The sequence below is a fragment of the Oncorhynchus mykiss genome, chromosome 25, assembly GCF_013265735.2.
Source record: "Oncorhynchus mykiss isolate Arlee chromosome 25, USDA_OmykA_1.1, whole genome shotgun sequence".
Classification (NCBI taxonomy): Eukaryota; Metazoa; Chordata; class Actinopteri; order Salmoniformes; family Salmonidae; genus Oncorhynchus; species Oncorhynchus mykiss.
The window spans coordinates 44,366,483-44,391,796 of record NC_048589.1 but is presented as its reverse complement, the minus strand read 5'-3'; the positions used below and the strand labels follow the sequence as shown (position 1 = coordinate 44,391,796).

Sequence of the window (25,314 nt, the reverse complement as noted above, 5' to 3'; positions counted from 1 at the left end):
TTGAAGGAGATGTAGCTAGCTACACTCAACCAACCGTTCATCTAGTTATTGAAGGACATGTAGCTAGCTATACTCAACCAACCGTTCATCTGTTTATTGAAGGAGACGTAGCTAGCTACACTCAACCAACCGTTCATCTGTTTATTGAAGGAGATGTAGCTAGCTACACTCAACCAACCGTTCATCTAGTTATTGAAGGAGATGTAGCTAGCTACACTCAACCAACCGTTCATCTGTTTATTGAAGGAGATGTAGCTAGCTACACTCAACCAACCGTTCATCTAGTTATTGAAGGACATGTAGCTAGCTATACTCAACCAACCGTTCATCTGTTTATTGAAGGAGATGTAGCTAGCTACACTCAACCAACCGTTCATCTAGTTATTGAAGGACATGTAGCTAGCTATACTCAACCAACCATTCATCTGTTTATTGAAGGAGATGTAGCTAGCTACACTCAACCAACCGTTCATCTAGTTATTGAAGGACATGTAGCTAGCTATACTCAACCAACCGTTCATCTGTTTATTGAAGGAGATGTAGCTAGCTACACTCAACCAACCGTTCATCTAGTTATTGAAGGAGATGTAGCTAGCTATACTCAACCGACCGTTCATCTGTTTATTGAAGGAGATGTAGCTAGCTATACTCAACCAACCGTTCATCTGGTTATTGAAGGAGATGTACCTAGCTACACTCAACCAACCGTTCATCTAGTTATTGAAGGACATGTAGCTAGCTATACTCAACCAACCGTTCATCTGTTTATTGAAGGAGATGTACCTAGCTACACTCAACCAACCGTTCATCTAGTTATTGAAGGACATGTAGCTAGCTATACTCAACCAACCGTTCATCTGTTTATTGAAGGAGATGTAGCTAGCTATAATCAACCATCCGTTAATCTGTTTATTGAAGGAGATGTAGCTAGCTATACTCAACCAACTGTTCATCTGGTTATTGAAGGAGATGTAGCTAGCTATACTCAACCGACCGTTCATCTGTTTATTGAAGGAGATGTAGCTAGCTATACTCAACCGACCGTTCATCTGTTTATTGAAGGAGATGTAGCTAGCTACACTCAACCAACCGTTCATCTGGTTATTGAAGGAGATGTACCTAGCTACACTCAACCAACCGTTCATCTAGTTATTGAAGGACATGTAGCTAGCTATACTCAACCAACCGTTCATCTGTTTATTGAAGGAGATGTAGCTAGCTATAATCAACCATCCGTTAATCTGTTTATTGAAGGAGATGTAGCTAGCTATACTCAACCAACCGTTCATCTGGTTATTGAAGGAGATGTAGCTAGCTATACTCAACCAACCGTTCATCTGTTTATTGAAGGAGATGTAGCTAGCTATACTCAACCAACTGTTCATCTGGTTATTGAAGGAGATGTAGCTAGCTACACTCAACCGACCGTTCATCTGTTTATTGAAGGAGATGTAGCTAGCTATACTCAACCAACCGTTCATCTGTTTATTGAAGGAGATGTAGCTAGCTACACTCAACCAACCGTTCATCTGGTTATTGAAGGAGATGTAGCTAGCTATACTCAACCAACCATTCATCTGTTTATTGAAGGAGATGTAGCTAGCTACACTCAACCAACCGTTCATCTGGTTATTGAAGGAGATGTAGCTAGCTATACTCAACCAACCGTTCATCTGGTTATTGAAGGAGATGTAGCTAGCTATACTCAACCAACCGTTCATCTGGTTATTGAAGGAGATGTAGCTAGCTATACTCAACCAACCGTTCATCTGGTTATTGAAGGAGATGTAGCTAGCTACACTCAACCAACCGTTCATCTGGTTATTGAAGGAGATGTAGCTAGCTACACTCAACCAACCGTCCATCTGTTTATTGGAGGAGATGTCGTCGATCAACCGTCCATCTGTTTATTGAAGGAGATGTAGCTAGCTACACTCAACCAACCGTTCATCTGGTTATTGAAGGAGATGTAGCTAGCTATACTCAACCAACCACCTGTTTGTTTTTGAGGAGTACATTTGTACGGAATGGGGTGAGTTTACGTTAGCTAGTTACACTCAACCAACCGGAATGGGGTGAGTTTACATTAGCTGGTTAAGTAATGGGGTGAGTTTACGTTAGCTAGTTACACTCAACCAACCGGAATGGAGTGAGTTTACGTTAGCTAGTTACACTCAACCAACCGGAATGGAGTGAGTTTACGTTAGCTAGTTACACTCAACCAACCGGAATGGGGTGAGTTTACGTTAGCTAGTTACACTCAACCAACCGGAATGGGGTGAGTTTACGTTAACTAGTTACACTCAACCAACCGGAATGGGGTGAGTTTCCCTCCTACCATGTCTATGTTGTAGAGAGGGGATCTCCCCTCCTACCATGTCTATTTTGTAGAGGGGGGGGGGGGATCTCCCCTCCTGTCCCTCCTCCTGTATCTGTTCTCAGATCTGTTTCTCCTCCTCTTCAGGCTTCGGGTAACTTTCCTAAAATTCCCTTGTTTTCCAGAAGTCTGGTTCAGAATTTCCTGATTTATTGACTTTACAATTGTGCGAATATTTCAGTTTTTTTTTTTATCATCATCTGGATCATCATTAACAGTTAGCTATTTGAGCAATCTTCAGTTTTAAATAATAAGAACGTTTATCCCTGCCACTGTTTTTGGAAATAGCTGAGGGTTGGCACTGAAGAAATGTAACCACTCTCAAATTCGTAGACAGAACTTTGGCTGGAATGACTGACCGTCTGTAAAATATCTAATGTGGTTATCTATAGTAGTTATCTAATGTGGTTATCTATAAATATCTATAATTATAACCATGTTTTGAGGTCCATACAGTCTATGATTATAATTACATTGTTTACAAACAATGGTGTAAAAAAAAATGCTTCTATTTTGGGTTCAGAGCCCTATACTACCAATCAGGTTTGAGGAGTTAGCCAGGTACGTTTCTATGGCAACGAATCGTTCAGAACTAACCTGCTCGGGGGCGGGCTAACTCAGAGGAGGGGGCGGGCTAACTCAGAGGAGGGGGCGGGCTAACTCAGAGGAGGGGGCGGGCTAACTCAGAGGAGCGGGTGGGCTAACTCAGAGGAGGGGGCGGGCTAACTCCATTTATCCTGAACGAAGTGTCTTGAGCAGCGAGTTGAGGACCAATGAAATCAGATTTCCTCCCTCTCGCAAAGATCGTGTCATCCCCTTCATTTGAGAGATATTTTAATCATCAAATGTTTTTTTGGGGGGTGGGGGGGTAAAATACCTATCACATTCCACATTTAGTAATTACAGCATTTTGCTTTCTAAACTACGTTTTTCGCATGAGATTGTATTTCATAGACGCACAGTATAATCCGTAGAGAGCAGTTCCCGTTCAAGTCAAGACCGACAGCCAATAATAGCGTACCCGTGAGTTTACAGTCAAATTGCCAGGGTTAGAGGTTCCTAGACCCTTCTATGGGTTATACTGCATGTCTATGGGCAGCAAGCTATTCCAGGGGTAGGAGTGAAAGGAGGGGGGGGGGGGGGGGGTTGTGTATTGATAAGCACACCAAAGACGGCGTTAAAAAGAGTAAGAGAACAAAGACGGCACTTTTCAAAAAGCCTATTTCACACCATAACCTGCTGAATTTGGACAATACTTTTCTATGGCATTTTAATTCCTTTGCTCTGAAATGACCTCTCTGTGCAGGTCGAGATGGACCTGGCTGTCATGAGCGTCTCAGTGTATTGGTCGGGTGACGTTGGTGTTGGTGGCCAACAAGTGACGAGAGTGTGAAGTAACAACAAGCGTAGACCAAATATGGACATTTCTCCAGGGAAACGACCCAGGACGTGTTTTAATTCAGGGGGAAAGAAACAACAGAATACGCCACAGCACAAAAACGTGTGTAATTCGGCTCTTACCCTTCCGGAGGCAACCCTTCCTCTTGGCCAGTAGATGTCGCCAACGAGCAGGAAAATATCGGCCTTCACACACCCTCTCACTCCATCGCAACATGTTAAAAAAAATGACAATACATTTTTTTTCTGGACTTATATCTCTCAGATATAGGACAAACACTTCAGAACCAACTTCCTTTACATTTTTGGGGGACACTATCTGTTATTCACTGTTTCTATGGGCTAATAGCAGTAAGGACTATCTGTTATTCACAGTGTTTCTATTGGCTAATAGCAGTAAGGACTATCTGTTATTCAATGTGTTTCTATGGGCTAATAGCAGTAAGGACTATCTGTTATTCAATGTGTTTCTATGGGCTAATAGCAGTAAGGACTGTCTGTTATTCAATGTGTTTCTATGGGCTAATAGCAGTAAGGACTATCTGTTATTCAATGTGTTTCTATGGGCTAATAGCAGTAAGGACTATCTGTTATTCAGTGTGTTTCTATGGGCTAATAGCAGTAAGGACCATCTGTTATTCAATGTGTTTCTATTGGCTAATAGCAGTAAGGACCATCTGTTATTCAATGTGTTTCTATTGGCTTATTTTATCCGTTATTTTACCAGGTAAATTGACTGAGAACACTTTCTCATTTGCAGCAATGACCTGGGGAATAGTTACAGGGGAGAGGAGGGGGATGAATGAGCCAATTGTAAACTGGGGATGATTAGGTGACCGTGATGGTTTGAGGGCCAGATTGGGAATTTAGCCAGGACACCGGGGTTAACACCCCTACTCTTACGATAAGTGCCATGGGATCTTTAATGACCTCAGAGAGTCAGGACACCCGTTTAACGTCCCATCCGAAAGACGACACCCTACACAGGGCAATGTCCCTCCAACACCACTTCCAGCAGCATCTGGTCTCCCATCCAGGAACTGACCAGGACCAACCCTGCTTAGCTTCAGAAGCAAGCCAGCAGCGCTATCCAGGGTGGTATCCAGGGTGGTATCCAGGGTGGTATGCTGCTGGCAAATAGCAGTTTATAAAACAATGTGATACTTCAAGGGGTTCTTAAAATTAAACATCAAATAGCTAAATTATCCTTGGTACGGCGGTCTGTAGTTTCAGTGTTTAAATCCATCGCGGTCTGTAGTTTCAGTGTTTAAATCCACCGCGGTCTGTAGTTTCAGTGTTTAAATCCACCGCGGTCTGTAGTTTCAGTGTTTAAATCCACCGCGGTCTGTAGTTTCAGTGTTTAAATCCACCGCGGTCTGTAGTTTCAGTGTTTAAATCCATCGGTCTGTAGTTTCAGTGTTTAAATCCATCGCGGTCTGTAGTTTCAGTGTTTAAATCCACCGCGGTCTGTAGTTTCAGTGTTTAAATCCACCGCGGTCTGTAGTCTGTGTTTAAATCCATCGCGGTCTGTAGTTTCAGTGTTTAAATCCACCGCGGTCTGTAGTTTCAGTGTTTAAATCCACCGCGGTCTGTAGTTTCAGTGTTTAAATCCACCGCGGTCTGTAGTTTCAGTGTTTAAATCCATCGGTCTGTAGTTTCAGTGTTTAAATCCATCGTGGTCTGTAGTTTCAGTGTTTAAATCCACCGCGGTCTGTAGTTTCAGTGTTTAAATCCACCGCGGTCTGTAGTTTCAGTGTTTAAATCCATCGCGGTCTGTAGTTTCAGTGTTTAAATCCATCGCGGTCTGTAGTTTCAGTGTTTAAATCCATCGTGGTCTGTAGTTTCAGTGTTTAAATCCATCGTGGTCTGTAGTTTCAGTGTTTAAATCCATCGCGGTCTGTAGTTTCAGTGTTTAAATCCATCGTGGTCTGTAGTTTCAGTATTTAAATCCATCGCGGTCTGTAGTTTCAGTGTTTAAATCCATCGTGGTCTGTAGTTTCAGTGTTTAAATCCACCGCGGTCTGTAGTTTCAGTGTTTAAATCCACCGCGGTCTGTAGTTTCAGTGTTTAAATCCACCGCGGTCTGTAGTTTCAGTGTTTAAATCCACCGCGGTCTGTAGTTTCAGTGTTTAAATCCACCGCGGTCTGTAGTTTCAGTGTTTAAATCCATCGCGGTCTGTAGTTTCAGTGTTTAAATCCACCGCGGTCTGTAGTTTCAGTGTTTAAATCCATTGCGGTCTGTAGTTTCAGTGTTTAAATCCACCGCGGTCTGTAGTTTCAGTGTTTAAACCCATCGCGGTCTGTAGTTTCAGTGTTTAAATCCATCGCGGTCTGTAGTTTCAGTGTTTAAATCCATCGCGGTCTGTAGTTTCAGTGTTTAAATCCATCGCGGTCTGTAGTTTCAGTGTTTAAATCCATCGCGGTCTGTAGTCTCAGTGTTTAAATCCATCGCGGTCTGTAGTCTCAGTGTTTAAATCCACCGCGGTCTGTAGTCTCAGTGTTTAAATCCACCGCGGTCTGTAGTTTCAGTGTTTAAATCCACCGCGGTCTGTAGTTTCAGTGTTTAAATCCACCGCGGTCTGTAGTTTCAGTGTTTAAATCCACCGCGGTCTGTAGTCTCAGTGTTTAAATCCACCGCGGTCTGTAGTTTCAGTGTTTAAATCCACCGCGGTCTGTAGTTTCAGTGTTCATGGATTAGAGCCTTTCCCCAGGACATATTACTCTCGCTCTCACTCTCTCTCTCTCTCTCTGTCACACACACACACACACACGAGACAGACCAGCCTGCATGCACACACACACTGATTCACACACACATATTGAACGGCTAACACTGACACACACACACATACAGACAAGCTCGCACTCGCATATAGACCAACACACACACACACACATACAGACAAGCTCGCACTCGCATATAGACCAACACACACACACACACACACAGACAAGCTCGCACTCGCATATAGACCAACACACACACACACACACACAGACAAGCTCGCACTCGCATATAGACCAACACACTCACACACACACACACACACACAGACCAGCCTGCATGCACACACACACACACACACACACACTGATTCTCACACACACACACACACACACAAGCTCAGCGTAACCATAGCGAAGACACCGTCAGAGAGAGTGGTAAATAATACAACCCATTTATGAGCTGATGAGATGCCTGGATTCCATCATTCATTCTCTCTGTGTGCATCCCACATCACACCCTATTCCCTAAATAGTGCACTACTTTTGACCAGGGCCCACAGGGGGCACTATATAAGGGATAGGCTGCCATTTGCGATACAAGCCTATGTGATTGCATGAGTCATTTCTGTGGTTCATGTTGAAGTCAACTAGGTTCTACTGAAGAGGGTCTAGGCCGAGCAGAAATGCAGTTACAATGAGCTGAGAGGACTGTTGGTCCAAAACTATGAGCTGAGAGGACTGTCGGTCTGAAACTATGAGCTGAGAGGACTGTCGGTCTGAAACTATGAGCTGAGAGGACTGTCGGTCTGAAACTATGAGCTGAGAGGACTGTCGGTCTGAAACTATGAGCTGAGAGGACTGTCGGTCTGAAACTATGAGCTGAGAGGACTGTCGGTCTGAAACTATGAGCTGAGAGGACTGTTGGACCAAAACTATGAGCTGAGAGGACTGTTGGACCAAAACTATGAGCTGAGAGGACTGTCGGTCCAAAAGTATGAGCTGAGAGGACTGTCGGTCTAAGGCGGAGGTGATGAGATCCTTGACTAGTCTCAAAGCACTTCATGATGGCAGAAGTGAGTGCTACGGGGCGGTAGTCATTTAGTTCAGTTATTTTGGGTTTAGGAACAATGGTGGGCGTCTTGAAGCATGTGGGGACAGCAGACTGTGACAGGGTCCGTAAACACACCAGCCAGCTGGTCTGCGCATGCTCTGAGGACACAGCTAGGGATGCTGTCTGGGTCAGCAACCTTCCGAGGGTTAACACGTTTAAATGTCTTACTCACGTCGGCCACCGAGAAGGAGAGTCCCGCTTGAATTCACGCTCTTGGACACAGCTATTAGCATCCGTAGCATTCTTCAACTTCGTGTTGCATTTTGGGGTTGCAACGAATCCTCGACCTCGGCTGCAGCATGCGGTCATCTCGTCTGATATGTAAATTCTTAACTCGCATGTTTTATTTATACCCCAGGGTTGGGTGTTTCCGGCAAGTTCTCTGGGCATATGTAGTTACGAGGCAAGGTCTGGATTGGACTCGGATCCAATTTAGACAACCAACTAAGCCCTGTGGCTGAACCCGATTCCGACAACATATCCAGAGAGAGCCATGTTTCCGTGAAACAGAGAATGTTACAATCTCTGATGTCTCTCTGGAAGGCAACCCTTGGCTCTAATTTCGTCTACCTTGTTGTCAAGAGACTGGGCGAGTAATATACTCGGAAGGGGTGGGTGGTGTTGCACGCCTTCGAAGTCTGACCAAGGAGGCCGCTCCGTCTACTTCTTCTGCGGCGACGTTGTTTTGGGCCCGGCCTCTGGAATTAGATCCAATGTCCTGGGTTGTGGTGCGAACAAAGAATCTGCTTCAGGCAAGTCATATTCTTGGTCGTAATGTTGGTGAGTTGACGTCACTCTTACACTCTTACATCCAATTTGTTCTTCCCAGCTGTATGTAATAACACTTAAGATTTACTGGGGTAACAATGTAAGAAATAATACATTAAAAATAATATATTTAAAAAATACCCCGTAGTTTCCTAAGGACTCGAAGCGAGGACGCCCATCTCTGTCGGCGTCATCTTGTCACTCTAGAGAAGCTTCATACCAATTACCATCTGGATCTAAATGTTATTGGTTTTAGGGCTGTTTCTCTTCGGGGTCAATGCCTGGTTGCTGTGAAAGGCACTTTTATGTGTGTTTAAACGGGAGAGCTATATCAATCTAATTTAAACCAGAATGTAATTTGAGTGACTTGGTTTAAATTGAGTTGTGTGGAACCAGATGTGTGTTTTAAATGCTACGTTACGGTATGACCGTACCCTATATGGCACCCTATCCCCTATATAGAACACTACTGTTGACCAGGACCCTATTCCCTATATAGTGCACTACTGTTGACCAGGACCCTATTCCCTATATAGTGCACTACTGTTGACCAGGACCCTATTCCCTATATAGTGCACTACTGTTGACCAGGTGCCATTTGGAACGGGGTTTACAGAGACTAGGTTGTACCCCCGGGCCCCTCGAAAACCTCCAGATTATGTTACTGGATATTTATGTTTCATTTAGGAATCTTGGCATAGTTTGTCCTGGTGTGGTGGTCTATCCCAGTGGAGCAGCTGTGGAGAATTACACACAGACTCTATACTGTCGTTGTTAGGTGGAGTGCAAAATTACATCATCCACTTCTCTCCTTGATATCCCGCGTTCCAAATGGCACACTCTTCTCTTTATGGTGTACTGCTTTAGACCAGGGCCCCAACAGGGAGTGCACTACTTTAGACCAGGGCCCCAACAGGGCGTGCACTGCTTTAGACCAGGGCCCCAACAGGGAGTGCACTACTTTAGACCAGGGCCCCAACAGGGAGTGCACTACTTTAGACCAGGGCCCCAACAGGGCGTGCACTGCTTTAGACCAGGGCCCCAACAGGGCGTGCACTGCTTTAGACCAGGGCCCCAACAGGGCGTGCACTGCTTTAGACCAGGGTCCCAACAGGGCGTGCACTGCTTTAGACCAGGGCCCCAACAGGGAGTGCACTACTTTAGACCAGGGCCCCAACAGGGCGTGCACTGCTTTAGACCAGGGCCCCAACAGGGAGTGCACTACTTTAGACCAGGGCCCCAACAGGGAGTGCACTACTTTAGACCAGGGCCCCAACAGGGCGTGCACTGCTTTAGACCAGGGCCCCAACAGGGCGTGCACTGCTTTAGACCAGGGCCCCAACAGGGCGTGCACTGCTTTAGACCAGGGCCCCAACAGGGAGTGCACTACTTTAGACCAGGGCCCCAACAGGGCGTGCACTGCTTTAGACCAGGGCCCCAACAGGGAGTGCACTACTTTAGACCAGGGCCCCAACAGGGCGTGCACTACTTAGGGTCAGACTGTTATATATGGAGTATTTCTCCTGTCTTATTCGGTGTCCTGTGTGAATTTAAGTGTGCTCTCTCTAAATCTCTCTTTCTCTCTTTCTTTCACTCTCTTGGAGGACCTGAGCCCTAGGACCATGCCTCAGGACTACCTGGCATGATAACTCCTTGCTGTCCCCAGTCCACCTGGCCGTGCTGCTGCTCCAGTTTCAACTGTTCTGCCTGCGTCTATGGAACCCTGACCTGTTCACCGGACGTGCTACCTGTCCCAGACCTGCTGTTTTCAACTCTCTAGAGACAGCAGGAGTGGTAGAGATACTCTTAATGACATTTACTCCTGAGGTGCTGACCTGTTGCACCCTCGACAACCACTGTGATTATTATTATTTGACCCTGCTGGTCATTTATGAACATTTGAACATCTTGGCCATGTTCTGTTATAATCTCCACCTGGCACAGCCAGAAGAGGACTGGCCACCCCTCATAGCCTGGTTCCTCTCTAGGTTTCTTCCTAGGTTCCTGCCTTTCTAGGGAGTTTTTCCTAGCCACCGTGCTTCTACACCTGCATTGCTTGCTGTTGGGGGCTTTAGGCTGGGTTTCTGTACAGCACTTTGAGATATCAGCTGATGTACGAAGGGCTATATAAATACATTTGATTGATTGATTTAGACCAGGGCCCAACAGAGTGTGTATTCCTTTAGACCAGGGCCCAACAGGGAGTGTATTCCTTTAGACCCGGGCCCAACAGGAAGTGCACTACTTTAGACCAGGGCCCAACAGAGTGTGCACTACTTTAGACCAGGGCCCAACAGAGTGTGCACTACTTTAGACCAGGGCCCCAACAGGGAGTGCACTACTTTAGACCAGGGCCCAACAGTGTGCACTACTTTAGACCAGGGCCCCAACAGGGAGTGCACTACTTTAGACCAGGGCCCAACAGGGAGTGCACTACTTTAGACCAGGGCCCAACAGGGAGTGTACTACTTTAGACCAGGGCCCAACAGGGAGTGTACTACTTTAGACCAGGGCCCAACAGGGAGTGCACTACTTTAGACCAGGGCCCAACAGGGAGTGTACTACTTTAGACCAGGGCCCAACAGGGAGTGTACTACTTTAGACCAGGGCCCAACAGGGAGTGCACTACTTTAGACCAGGGCCCCAACAGGGAGTGCACTACTTTAGACCAGGGCCCCAACAGGGAGTGCACTACTTTAGACCAGGGCCCCAACAGGGAGTGCACTACTTTAGACCAGGGCCCCAACAGGGAGTGCACTACTTTAGACCAGGGCCCCAACAGGGAGTGCACTACTTTAGACCAGGGCCCCAACAGGGAGTGCACTACTTTAGACCAGGGCCCCAACAGGGAGTGCACTACTTTAGACCAGGGCCCCAACAGGGAGTGCACTACTTTAGACCAGGGCCCCAACAGGGAGTGCACTACTTTAGACCAGGGCCCCAACAGGGAGTGCACTACTTTAGACCAGGGCCCCAACAGGGAGTGCACTACTTTAGACCAGGACCCCAACAGGGAGTGCACTACTTTAGACCAGGGCCCAACAGGGAGTGCACTACTTTAGACCAGGGCCCCAACAGGGAGTGCACTACTTTAGACCAGGGCCCCAACAGGGCGTGCACTGCTTTAGACCAGGGCCCCAACAGGGAGTGCACTACTTTAGACCAGGGCCCCAACAGGGCGTGCACTACTTAGGGTCAGACTGTTATATATGGAGTATTTCTCCTGTCTTATTCGGTGTCCTGTGTGAATTTAAGTGTGCTCTCTCTAAATCTCTCTTTCTCTCTTTCTTTCACTCTCTTGGAGGACCTGAGCCCTAGGACCATGCCTCAGGACTACCTGGCATGATAACTCCTTGCTGTCCCCAGTCCACCTGGCCGTGCTGCTGCTCCAGTTTCAACTGTTCTGCCTGCGTCTATGGAACCCTGACCTGTTCACCGGACGTGCTACCTGTCCCAGACCTGCTGTTTTCAACTCTCTAGAGACAGCAGGAGTGGTAGAGATACTCTTAATGACATTTACTCCTGAGGTGCTGACCTGTTGCACCCTCGACAACCACTGTGATTATTATTATTTGACCCTGCTGGTCATTTATGAACATTTGAACATCTTGGCCATGTTCTGTTATAATCTCCACCTGGCACAGCCAGAAGAGGACTGGCCACCCCTCATAGCCTGGTTCCTCTCTAGGTTTCTTCCTAGGTTCCTGCCTTTCTAGGGAGTTTTTCCTAGCCACCGTGCTTCTACACCTGCATTGCTTGCTGTTGGGGGCTTTAGGCTGGGTTTCTGTACAGCACTTTGAGATATCAGCTGATGTACGAAGGGCTATATAAATACATTTGATTGATTGATTTAGACCAGGGCCCAACAGAGTGTGTATTCCTTTAGACCAGGGCCCAACAGGGAGTGTATTCCTTTAGACCCGGGCCCAACAGGAAGTGCACTACTTTAGACCAGGGCCCAACAGAGTGTGCACTACTTTAGACCAGGGCCCAACAGAGTGTGCACTACTTTAGACCAGGGCCCCAACAGGGAGTGCACTACTTTAGACCAGGGCCCAACAGAGTGTGCACTACTTTAGACCAGGGCCCCAACAGGGAGTGCACTACTTTAGACCAGGGCCCAACAGGGAGTGCACTACTTTAGACCAGGGCCCAACAGGGAGTGTACTACTTTAGACCAGGGCCCAACAGGGAGTGTACTACTTTAGACCAGGGCCCAACAGGGAGTGCACTACTTTAGACCAGGGCCCAACAGGGAGTGTACTACTTTAGACCAGGGCCCAACAGGGAGTGTACTACTTTAGACCAGGGCCCAACAGGGAGTGCACTACTTTAGACCAGGGCCCCAACAGGGAGTGCACTACTTTAGACCAGGGCCCCAACAGGGAGTGCACTACTTTAGACCAGGGCCCCAACAGGGAGTGCACTACTTTAGACCAGGGCCCCAACAGGGAGTGCACTACTTTAGACCAGGGCCCCAACAGGGAGTGCACTACTTTAGACCAGGGCCCCAACAGGGAGTGCACTACTTTAGACCAGGGCCCCAACAGGGAGTGCACTACTTTAGACCAGGGCCCCAACAGGGAGTGCACTACTTTAGACCAGGGCCCCAACAGGGAGTGCACTACTTTAGACCAGGGCCCCAACAGGGAGTGCACTACTTTAGACCAGGGCCCCAACAGGGAGTGCACTACTTTAGACCAGGGCCCCAACAGGGAGTGCACTACTTTAGACCAGGGCCCCAACAGGGAGTGCACTACTTTAGACCAGGGCCCCAACAGGGAGTGCACTACTTTAGACCAGGGCCCCAACAGGGAGTGCACTACTTTAGACCAGGGCCCCAACAGGGAGTGCACTACTTTAGACCAGGGCCCCAACAGGGAGTGCACTACTTTAGACCAGGACCCCAACAGGGAGTGCACTACTTTAGACCAGGGCCCCAACAGGGAGTGCACTACTTTAGACCAGGGCCCAACAGGGAGTGCACTACTTTAGACCAGGGCCCCAACAGGGAGTGCACTACTTTAGACCAGGGCCCCAACAGGGAGTGCACTACTTTAGACCAGGGCCCAACAGGGAGTGCACTACTTTAGACCAGGGCCCAACAGGGAGTGCACTACTTTAGACCAGGGCCCAACAGGGAGTGCACTACTTTAGACCAGGGCCCCAACAGGGAGTGCACTACTTTAGACCAGGGCCCAACAGGGAGTGCACTACTTTAGACCAGGGCCCAACAGGGAGTGCACTACTTTAGACCAGGGCCCAACAGGGAGTGCACTACTTTAGACCAGGGCCCAACAGGGAGTGCACTACTTTAGACCAGGGCCCAACAGGGAGTGCACTACTTTAGACCAGGGCCCAACAGGGAGTGCACTCGGCTAACATTTCAGATGCAGGTTTTGTTTTTTCTATGGAGAAATACATTGTAAATTCCCAGAGGTAAGTGGGCTGGGCAGGGCTGGGCAGGGCAGGGCTGGGCAGGGCTGGGCTGGGCAGGGCAGGGCTGGGCAGGGCTGGGCAGGGCTGGGCAGGGCTGGGCAGGGCAGGGCAGGGCTGGGCAGGGCAGGGCTGGGCAGGGCTGGGCAGGGCTGGGTAGGGCAGGGCAGGGCTGGGCTGGGCAGGGCAGGGCTGGGCAGGGCAGGGCTGCTCCACAGTGCCTCAGGAATGTCTGTTCCATGAGGCTTGCCCAGTTCAGGGTGGTCAGTGTGACTGTCTCTGTCTGTCTGAATCTGTGGGTGAGTAATTCACTGAAGGACACAGATTACAATAAGATCCGTCTGTAGATAATGCTTTATATCCAACCTTACAAATATATATTTTTTCCAAAGGAACAGAGAGTATCTTTCTAGAAGGAAGAAGATATCTTTGATAATTCCCAAAGAACATTAATTCAGTTTTGCCTGCCTCCTAATTTTAGTTGCTTGAGTTGAATGGTGGAGACTCTCAAATAGGCTGTTAAAATATATTAGACAATGAATCCAGTCATTTTTTTGCTTTTTTGTTACTTACAACCTCATGCTAATCACATTAGCCTCCGCGGGGGGGGGGGGGGGGACACCGATCCCGTAGAGGCTCTAGCTAACGTTGCCCATTAGTGGAAGATAGGCTAGTGAGCAAGCATTTTAGCCAGGTAGCCGAGGACAACGACAACAAAGATACTGTATGACATAGTTTCATCAACATGAAAGACAGGAAGATGGCATTTCTCTACAAGTAGGGTGAGTCAACATGTGTTTTCTACTTTCTCACTCACACACACACACACACACACACACACACACGGTTCATGCTGTGGATCATGTAACGAACTGTCTGTTACTGCACATGCAATATAATATGCTTTGTGGACTTCACTGGACAGAGGATGCTATCCGGTATTGTGATGAAACAAAGGTGTGGTTGAATCTATTCTGCCACTGTGTCTTCTTACTGTCTCGGGCCTTAGGCCCTATATACCACTGTGTCTTCTTACTGTCTCGGGCCTTAGGCCCTATATACCACTGTGTCTTCTTACTGTCTCGGGCCTTAGGCCCTATATACCACTGTGTCTTCTTACTGTCTCGGGCCTTAGGCCCTATATACCACTGTGTCTTCTTACTGTCTCGGGCCTTAGGCCCTATATACCACTGTGTCTTCTTACTGTCTCGAGCCTTAGGCCCTATATACCACTGTGTCTTCTTACTGTCTCGGGCCTTAGGCCCTATATACCACTGTGTCTTCTTACTGTCTCGAGCCTTAGGCCCTATATACCACTGTGTCTTCTTACTGTCTCGGGCCTTAGGCCCTATATACCACTGTGTCTTCTTACTGTCTCGAGCCTTAGGCCCTATATACCACTGTGTCTTCTTACTGTCTCGGGCCTTAGGCCCTATATACCACTGTGTCTTCTTACTGTCTCGCGCCTTAGGCCCTATATACCACTGTGTCTTCTTACTGTCTCGGGCCTTAGGCCCTATATACCACTGTGTCTTCTTACTGTCTCGGGCTTTAGGCCCTATATACCACTGTGTCTTCTTACTGTCTCGAGCCTTAGGCCCTATATATCACTGTGTCTTCTTACTGTCTCGCGCCTTAGGCCCTATATACCACTGTGTCTTCTTACTGTCTCGGGCCTTAGGCCCTATATACCACTGTGTCTTCTTACTGTCTCGGGCCTTAGGCCCTATATACCACTGTGTCTTCTTACTGTCTCGGGCCTTAGGCCCTATATACCACTGTGTCTTCTTACTGTCTCGAGCCTTAGGCCCTATATATCACTGTGTCTTCTTACTGTCTCGCGCCTTAGGCCCTATATACCACTGTGTCTTCTTACTGTCTCGGGCCTTAGGCCCTATATACCACTGTGTCTTCTTACTGTCTCGGGCCTTAGGCCCTATATACCACTGTGTCTTCTTACTGTCTCGAGCCTTAGGCCCTATATACCACTGTGTCTTCTTACTGTCTCGGGCCTTAGGCCCTATATACCACTGTGTCTTCTTACTGTCTCGGGCCTTAGGCCCTATATACCACTGTGTCTTCTTACTGTCTCGGGCCTTAGGCCCTATATACCACTGTGTCTTCTTACTGTCTCAGGCCTTAGGCCCTATATACCACTGTGTCTTCTTACTGTCTCGAGCCTTAGGCCCTATATATCACTGTGTCTTCTTACTGTCTCGGGCCTTAGGCCCTATATATCACTGTCTTTTTACTGTCTCAGGCCTTAGGCCCTATTTATCAAGGTATCAAGGAATATGAACTAACAGGTTATAGAGCAAACAAGCAATTATCACAACACATAGGTTGTAAAATGGCTTGTGGGGTCCAGTGATTTTACCCATGCACCGCTATTGGTCTATCCATTATCTTTACATAATCAGTAGTGTTCTATTCTAACAGAAACCACACTGAGAACGCAATCCAGCCAAAGACAGTGAGAAGATCTGCTGTGTGCATCAGCCAGAAATGATTCCTCGGAAGGAATTTCAGGGCGCTAGGACCGCGCACGGCTCTGTGAATGCGCAAATCCCAGTCAAGCAGAGAGACTGTTCGCTCCTCTCTCTATCTGAATAGTTCGTTACTGGTGAGGCTGTTTGCTGCGGTGCGAGCCATAACCGGAGAAGCAATTTTTGCGCACCTCTCCTCCAGCTCCGTCTCCGGTTCCAAAAGAACCACCAAGCGAACCTGAAACCAGAGATTAACCATCTGGGGGTTTCAGGACAAAGTCCTCCTTATGGGCTCACAATGCGCAGGATACGGGCCAACGCCATCGCTATCTTGACCGTAGCGTGGATCCTGGGAACATTTTATTACCTGTGGCAGGACAATAAACCACACTCATCATCATCCCCAGCCTCGCAGCCCCGCGTCGCGGACATCAGGAGACATGCCGACGGCGGGAGGCTGGAGATCCACCGAGACGACAGGTCCATTCCGTTGATTGTGAGTGACAGATTGAGAGCAGAGAAGCGTGATGGGAGAGACGGAGAACCGAGAGAGAGATAGAAGGGGTAGGGAAGCGGCTAGCTGTGGCTGTGCTGCTGCAGGGGAGTGTGTGTTGCATGTTGATGCACAGTGGGTTATCTCTGTTGCTGCTCACCCACCACCTCACTGAGTCTACTATTTGTGTTGAGCGCAGAGAACCTGTGCGTCGACGCTGTGGTCCATTTCCTATAATGAATCTGAACTCTAAATATGATATTTCTGCTACCGCATTATTATTGCGTTATTTTCAGTGGTGGAACAAGTGCCCTGTCGTCATACTTGAGTAAAAGTCAAGATACCTTAATAGAAAATGACTCAAGTGAAAGTTGAATGTAAAATACTACTTGAGTTTAAGTCTAAAAGTATTTGATTTTAAATATACTTAAATATCAAATGTAAATGTCATTTAAAAAATATACTTAAGTATCAAAAGTATTAAAAAAAAAAAACACAACACATATATATTTACAGATAGCCAGGGGAACACTCCAACACTCAGACATCATTTACAGATAGCCAGGGGAACACTCCAACACTCAGACGTCATTTACAGATAGCCAGGGGAACACTCCAACACTCAGACGTCATTTACAGATAGCCAGGGGAACACTCAGACATCATTTACAGATAGCCAGGGGAACACTCCAACACTCAGACATCATTTACAGATAGCCAGGGGAACACTCCAACACTCAGACATCATTAACAGATAGCCAGGGGAACACTCCAACACTCAGACGTCATTTACAGATAGCCAGGGGAACACTCCAACACTCAGACGTCATTTACAGATAGCCAGGGGAACACTCCAACACTCAGACGTCATTTACAGATAGCCAGGGGAACACTCCAACACTCAGACATAATTTACAAATGGAGCATTTGTGTTTAGTGAGTCCTCCAGATCAGAGGCAGTAGGGAGGACCAGGGATGTTCTCTGTTTAGTGAGTCCTCCAGATCAGAGGCAGTAGGGAGGACCAGGGATGTTCTCTGTTTAGTGAGTCCTGCAGATCAGAGGCAGTAGAGAGGATCAACGATGTTCTCTTGATAAATGTGTGAATTGGACCATTTTCCTGTCCTGCTAAGCATTCCAAATGTAACAAGTACTTTTGGGTGTCAGGGGAAAATGTATGGAGTAAAAAGTACATTATTTTCTTGAGTATTGTAGTGAAGTAAAAGTAGTCAAAAATATAAATAGTAAAGTACAGATACCCCAAAAAGTACTTAAGTAGTACTTTAAAGTACTTTACACCACTGATTATTTTCATCTGTTATGTTGTGCCGGATGTCATGCATTTCAATGAGGGGACATCCACAATGCAATGCCCCCTTGCAGTTGAAGGCTCTGTTGTGAGACTGACACCAGATACTTAAGAACGAATCTAACTCTGCGTCGTCCAGCCAGAGTCCATTGAAGAACAGGAAGTTACCAAACCACAAGAAGATTAAAATATGTGGGGAGTTTTTCAGCTGAGACAATATATTTATCCTGTCTCGATCTTCCAAAATAAATGTGATTTCTAACGAGAGACACTCTCCTCCATCCTGTGTGATTTCTGACGAGAGACACTCTCCTCCATCCTGTGTGATTTCTGACGAGAGTTAGCTAATTCAAGTTTATCATTTCAAAAGGATAATTGATCATTAGAAAACCCTTTTGAAATTATGTTAGCACAGCTGAAGACTGTTGTTCTGATTAAAGAAGCAATGAAACTGTCCTTCTGTAGACTAGTTGAGTATCTGGAGCAACAGCATCTGTGGGTTCGATTGGGCTCAAAATGGCCAGAAACAAAGACCTTTCTTCTGAAACTCGTCAGTCTATTCTTGTTCTGAGTAATGAAGGCTATTCCATGTGAGTCATTGCCAAGAATCTGAAGATCTTGAACAACGCTGTGTATTACTCTCTTCACAGAACACTTCAAACTGTCTCTAACCAGAATAGAAAGAGGAGTGGGAGGCCCCGGTGCACAACTGAGCAAGAGGACAAGTATTTTAGTGTCTAGTTTGAGAAACAGACGCCTCACAAGTCCTCAACTGGCAGCTTCATTAAATAGTACCCGCAAAACACCAGTCTCAACGTCAACAGTGAAGAGGCGACTCCGGGATGCTGGCCTTCTAGGCAGAGTTCCTCTGTCCAGTCTCCATGTCAACAGTGAAGAGGCGACTCCGGGATGCTGGCCTTCTAGGCAGAGTTCCTCTGTCCAGTATCTGTGTTCTTTTGACAATCTTTATTTCTTTTGCCAATTTGTATTGGCCAGTCTGAGAGATGGCTTCTTCTTTGCAACTCTGCCAAGAAGGCCAGCATCCCGGAGTCGCCTCTTCACTGTTGACGTTGAGCCTGGTGTTTTGCGGGTACTATTTAATGAAGCTGCCAGTTGAGGACTTGTGAGTCTGTTTCTCAAACTAGACAGTAATGTACTGCGCTCTAATCCCGTAATCCAAACAATCAATTTATACATTTTAAATTTGTTCACAAACTGTATTTAACACCAAGGAAACGTTTTACGATGGGATTGGCCCCAACTCCCAACTGGTCAATATGTCCCGGAAATTAGTAGGTACATTACTTCATATTATTATTATTTTTATTTTTTTAATTTCACTTTTATTTAACCAGGTAAGCCAGTTGAGAACAAGTTCTCATTTACAACTGCGACCTGGCCAAGATCAAGCAAAGCAGTGCGACAAAAACAACACAGAGTTACACATGGAGTAAATAAATGTACAGTCAATAACACAATAGAGAGTTTATATACAGTGTGTGCAAATGGAGTGAGGAGGTAAGGCAATAAATAGGCCAATAGTAGTGAAGTAATTACAATTTAGCAAATTACTCTGGAGGGGTATTTGTGCAGATGAGGATGTGCAAGTAGAAATACTGGTGTGTAAAATAGCAGAAAAACAAAAATAAATATGGGGATGAGGTAGGTAGTTGGTTGAATGGGATATTTCCAGATGGGCTGTATACAGCTGCAGCGATCGGCAAGCTGCTCTGACAGCAGACGCTTAAAGTTAGGGAGGGAGATATATCTCTGTTCCAGTCATTGGCGGCAGCAGAGAACTGGAAGGAAAGGCAGCCAAAGGAGGTGCTGGTTTTGGGGATGACCAGTGAAATATACCTGCTGGAGCACGTGCTACGGGTGGGTGTTGTTATGGTGAACAGTGAGCTGAGATAATGCGGAGCATTACCTAGCAAAGACTTATAGATGACCTGGAGCCAGTGGGTTTGGCGAAGAATATGTAGCGAGGACCAGACAACGAGAGCATACAGGCCGCAGTGGTGGGTAATATATGGGGCTTTGGTGAAAAAAACAGATGGCACTGTGATAGGCTGCATCCAGTTTGCTGAGTAGAGTGTTGGAGGCTATATATAAACAGACCCCCAATTTGACACACTGAACTCTGTCTGAGAAGTAGTTGGTGAACCAGGCGAGGCAGTCATTAGAGCAACCAAGGCTGTTGAGTCTGCCGATAAGAATGTGGTGATTGACAGAGTTGAAAGCCTTGGCCAGGTCGACGAAGATGGCTGCACAGTACTGTCTTTTATACATGGCGCTTATGATATCGTTTAGGACTTCGAGCGTGGCTGAGGTGCACCCGTGACCAGCTCGGAAACCAGATTGCATAGCAGAGAAGGTACGGTGGGATTCGAAATGGTCTGTTTGTTCACTTGGCTATCGAAGAATTTAGAAAGGCAGTGCATGATGGATATAGGCTTGTAACAGTTTGGGTCAAGTGTCTCCCCCTTTTGAAGAGGGGGATGATGGCGTCCGCTTTCCAATCTTTAGGAATCTCAGACTATACCAAAGAGAGGTTAGGGGTTGCAACAATGGCGGCGGATAATTTTAAGAAAAGAGGGTCCAGATTGTCTAGCCCAGCTGATTTGTAGGGATCCAGATTTTGTAGCTCTTTCAGAACATCAGCTGTCTGGATTTGGGTGAAGGAGAAGTGGGGGGGAGGGGGGCTTGGGCCAGTTGCTGTGGGGGGGGTGCAGAGCTGTTGGCCAGGGTTGGGGTAGCCAGGTGGAAGGCATGGCCAGCCATAGAGATTTGCTTATTGAAATTCTCGATAATCATGGATTTATGAGTGGTGACAGTGTTTCCTAGTCTCAGTGCAGTGAGCAGCTGTGATGTGGGAGGGTTCTGCAGATAAATGCTTCTGGGGCAAAGTTACAAAGTTAATTTTGAAGTCCATGAGTATAAGCCCCTTGAATCTCTCAATCAATCAGAGAAGATTACAGCTGGCAGGCAGCACTGCCAAGCCGGGGTAGAGACATGTTGGCTGGTTGGGGGAATGGGAGGTTGGGGGTAGAGACATGTTGGCTGGGTGGGGCTGGGAGGTTGGGGGTGGAGACATGTTGGCTGGGTGGGGTTGGGGGAATAGGATGGGAGGTTGGGGTGGAGACATGTTGGCTGGGTGGGGTTGGGGGAATAGGATGGGAGGTTGGGGTGGAGACATGTTGGCTGGGTGGGGTTGGGGGAATAGGATGGGAGGTTGGGGTGGAGACATGTTGGCTGGGTGGGGTTGGGGGAATAGGATGGGAGGTTGGGGGTGGAGACATGTTGGCTGGGTGGGGTTGGGGGAATAGGATGGGAGGTTGGGGTGGAGACATGTTGGCTGGGTGGGGTTGGAGGAATAGGATGGGAGGTTGGGGTGGAGACATGTTGGCTGGGTGGGGTTGGGGGAATAGGATGGGAGGTTGGGGTGGAGACATGTTGGCTGGGTGGGGTTGGGTTGGGGGAATAGGATGGGAGGTTGGGGTGGAGACATGTTGGCTGGGTGGGGTTGGGGGAATAGGATGGGAGGTTGGGGTGGAGACATGTTGGCTGGGTGGGGTTGGAGGAATAGGATGGGAGGTTGGGGGGATAGGATGGGAGGTTGGGGTGGAGACATGTTGGCTGGTTGGGGGGATAGGATGGGAGGTTGGGGTGGAGACATGTTGGCTGGTTGGGGGAATAGGATGGGAGGTTGGGGTGGAGACATTGGCTGGGTGGGATTGGCGGAATAGGATGGGAGGTTGGGGGAATAGGATGGGAGGTTGGGGGAATAGGATGGGAGGTTGGAGGAATAGGATGGGAGGTTGGGGGAATAGGATGGGAGGTTGGGGGTATAGGATGGGAGGTTGGAGGAATAGGATGGGAGGTTGGAGGAATAGGATGGGAGGTTGGGGGAATAGGATGGGAGGTTGGGGTGGAGACATGTTGGCTGGGTGGGAGGTTGGGGGAATAGGATGGGAGGTTGGGGGTATAGGATGGGAGGTTGGGGGAATAGGATGGGAGGTTGGGGGAATAGGATGGGAGGTTGGGGGAATAGGATGGGAGGTTGGGGTAATAGGATGGGAGGTTGGGGGAATAGGATGGGAGGTTGGGGGAATAGGATGGGAGGTTGGGGGAATAGGATGGGAGGTTGGGGGAATAGGATGGGAGGTTGGGGGAATAGGATGGGAGATTGGGGGAATAGGATGGGAGGTTGGGGGAATAGGATGGGAGGTTGGGGGTGGAGGCCAACTGATTTTTTATTTTCCTGTTTATACTGAATGTTTTATTTATTAAAATCTGTATTTTATTTATTACAATTTCTATGTATTTCTTAGTTTTTTCTTTTCTTTTGAGTAGCAGCCTAATTTGAAATGGATAATGTATCTGTTAAAATGTAGAAATAATAAAAGAATACCAACATACATTCAATTTTATTTATAAAAAAAAAACATTATCCAAGGTGCATTCCAGGATATGCTCACATGCAAATAGCCCTCTGGCTATGGATGTCTATGATAAATAAACACCTAACCTAACACCTAACCCAACCCTAACACCTAACCCAACCCTAAAAAACATTATCCAAGGTGCATTCCAGGATATGCTCACATGCAAATAGCCCTCTGGCTATGGATGTCTATGATAAATAAACACCTAACCTAACCCTAACACCTAACCCAACCCTAACCCAACCCTAAAAAACATTATCCAAGGTGCATTCCAGGATATGCTCACATGCAAATAGCCCTCTGGCTATGGATGTCTATGATAAATAAACACCTAACCTAACACCTAACCCAACCCTAACACCTAACCCAACCCTAAAAAACATTATCCAAGGTGCATTCCAGGATATGCTCACATGCAAATAGCCCTCTGGCTATGGATGTCTATGATAAATAAACACCTAACCTAACCCCAACCCTAACCCAACCCTAACACCTAACCCTAACACCTAACCCAACCCTAAACCTAACACCTAACCCTAACACCTAACCCTACCCTAAACCTAACCCTAACACCTAACCCAACCCTAACACCTAACCCTACCCTAACACCTAACCTAACACCTAACCCAACCCTAACACCTAACCCAACCCTAAAAAACATTATCCAAGGTGCATTCCAGGATATGCTCACATGCAAATAGCCCTCTGGCTATGGATGTCTATGATAAATAAACACCTAACCTAACACCTAACCCAACCCTAACACCTAACCCAACCCTAAAAAACATTATCCAAGGTGCATTCCAGGATATGCTCACATGCAAATAGCCCTCTGGCTATGGATGTCTATGATAAATAAACACCTAACCTAACACCTAACCCAACCCTAAAAAACATTATCCAAGGTGCATTCCAGGATATGCTCACATGCAAATAGCCCTCTGGCTATGGATGTCTATGATAAATAAACACCTAACCTAACACCTAACCCAACCCTAAAAAACATTATCCAAGGTGCATTCCAGGATATGCTCACATGCAAATAGCCCTCTGGCTATGGATGTCTATGATAAATAAACACCTAACCTAACACCTAACCCAACCCTAACACCTAACCCAACCCTAAAAAACATTATCCAAGGTGCATTCCAGGATATGCTCACATGCAAATAGCCCTCTGGCTATGGATGTCTATGATAAATAAACACCTAACCTAACACCTAACCCAACCCTAACACCTAACCCAACCCTAAACCTAACCCTAACACCTAACCCAACCCTAACACCTAACCCAACCCTAACACCTAACCCAACCCTAACACCTAACCCAACCCTAACACCTAACCCTAACACCCAACCCTAAACCTAACCCTAACACCTAACACAACCCTAACACCTAACCCTAACACCTAACCCTAACACCTAACACAACCCTAACACCTAACCCAACCCTAAACCTAACCCTAACACCTAACCCAACCCTAACACCTAACCCTAACACCTAACCCAACCCTAACACCTAACCCAACCCCAACACCTAACCCAACCCCAACACCTAACCCTAACCCCAATCCTAACCCAACCCTAATACCTAACCCAACCCTAATACCTAACCCAACCCTAACACCTAACCCAACCCTAAACCTAACACCTAACCCTAACGTAACACCTAACCCAACCCCAACCCTAACGTAACACCTAACCCAACCCTAACGTAACCCCTAACCCTAAACACTTAACCCAACTCCAACCCTAACACCTAACCCAACTCCAACCCTAACGTAACACCTAACGTAACACCTAACCCAACCCCAACCCTAACGTAACACCTAACCCAACCCTAAACTTTCCATGAGAGCATCTCAGTAAAGCATGGTACAGGAGACTGGTTTTCCCCATGTCTCGCTCTCTCCCCCTCTTTCTCTGTGTGGTTCCATAACTTCCATAGCAACAGGTGCCCTCCACAACCAGGGTTCATGACATCACTCATGATGAGTAATTTCTTGGCCACATGATGGCTCCTTGCCTGCACTGTTAAAATAGAGTCTCAAAACACCATGATTGTGTAATGAAACCAAGTAAAGTATTGTACCTAAACTGAGATCTGATGTTTGTGTTTTAAAACAGAAATGTAGTACTCTGAAACACCCACAGTGGTTCTTGGGGACTGCATGTAAGAGCATGTAAGAGCAGGGGTTAAGAGCAGGCAGCCTGGCGGTTAAGAGCAGGCAGCCTGGCGGTTAAGAGCAGGCAGCCTGGCGGTTAAGAGCAGGCAGCCTGGCGGTTAAGAGCAGGCAGCCGGGCGGTTAAGAGCAGGCAGCCTGGCGGTTAAGAGCAGGCAGCCTAGCGGTTAAGAGCAGGCAGCCTGGCGGTTAAGAGCAGGCAGCCGGGCGGTTAAGAGCAGGCAGCCTGGCGGTTAAGAGCAGGCAGCCTGGCGGTTAAGAGCACATAGCCTGGCGGTTGCTGGTTCAAATCCCTGAGCAGGCAAGATGGAAAAATGTGCCCTTCTATCCTTGAGCACGGCAGTTAGCCCCCAACAACATCTGCTCTCTGAGGGGACACATTTTGGTTGAATGCATTCAGTTGTGCAACTGGCTTGGTATCCTTTAACCTGATTATAGGTGTTAGTAAGAGAACGTTGTGAAAAATTTTCTTTGGGGGGTGGGGTTCAGTGCATGTTAAACACAGCATCAAAACACAACAGTTTCTCATACAATCAATGGTTTGGAAATGCAAATTATTATTAGCCTAAGTATTGATTGATGA

General features: G+C 47.2%; 2 protein-coding genes across 3 annotated transcripts in view; one reads left to right on the top strand and one right to left on the bottom strand.

The window, feature by feature from the left end:
- LOC110505940 (probable N-acetyltransferase camello) overlaps positions 1-25,314 on the bottom strand; it is a 669,337-nt gene that overhangs the window by 510,669 nt on the left and 133,354 nt on the right. The window lies entirely within an intron of this gene.
- The window catches only part of galnt16 (UDP-N-acetyl-alpha-D-galactosamine:polypeptide N-acetylgalactosaminyltransferase 16), a 43,831-nt gene continuing 34,695 nt past the window's right edge, over positions 16,179-25,314 (top strand). The window contains exon 1 of one of the 2 annotated variants that reach the window (XM_036963115.1): positions 16,179-16,799. In XM_036963115.1, coding sequence (XP_036819010.1) covers positions 16,602-16,799 — 198 coding nt within the window. In that variant the 5' untranslated portion in view covers positions 16,179-16,601. The remainder of the gene's footprint in view (positions 16,800-25,314) is intronic. The other variant, XM_036963116.1, reaches the window with a different exon arrangement.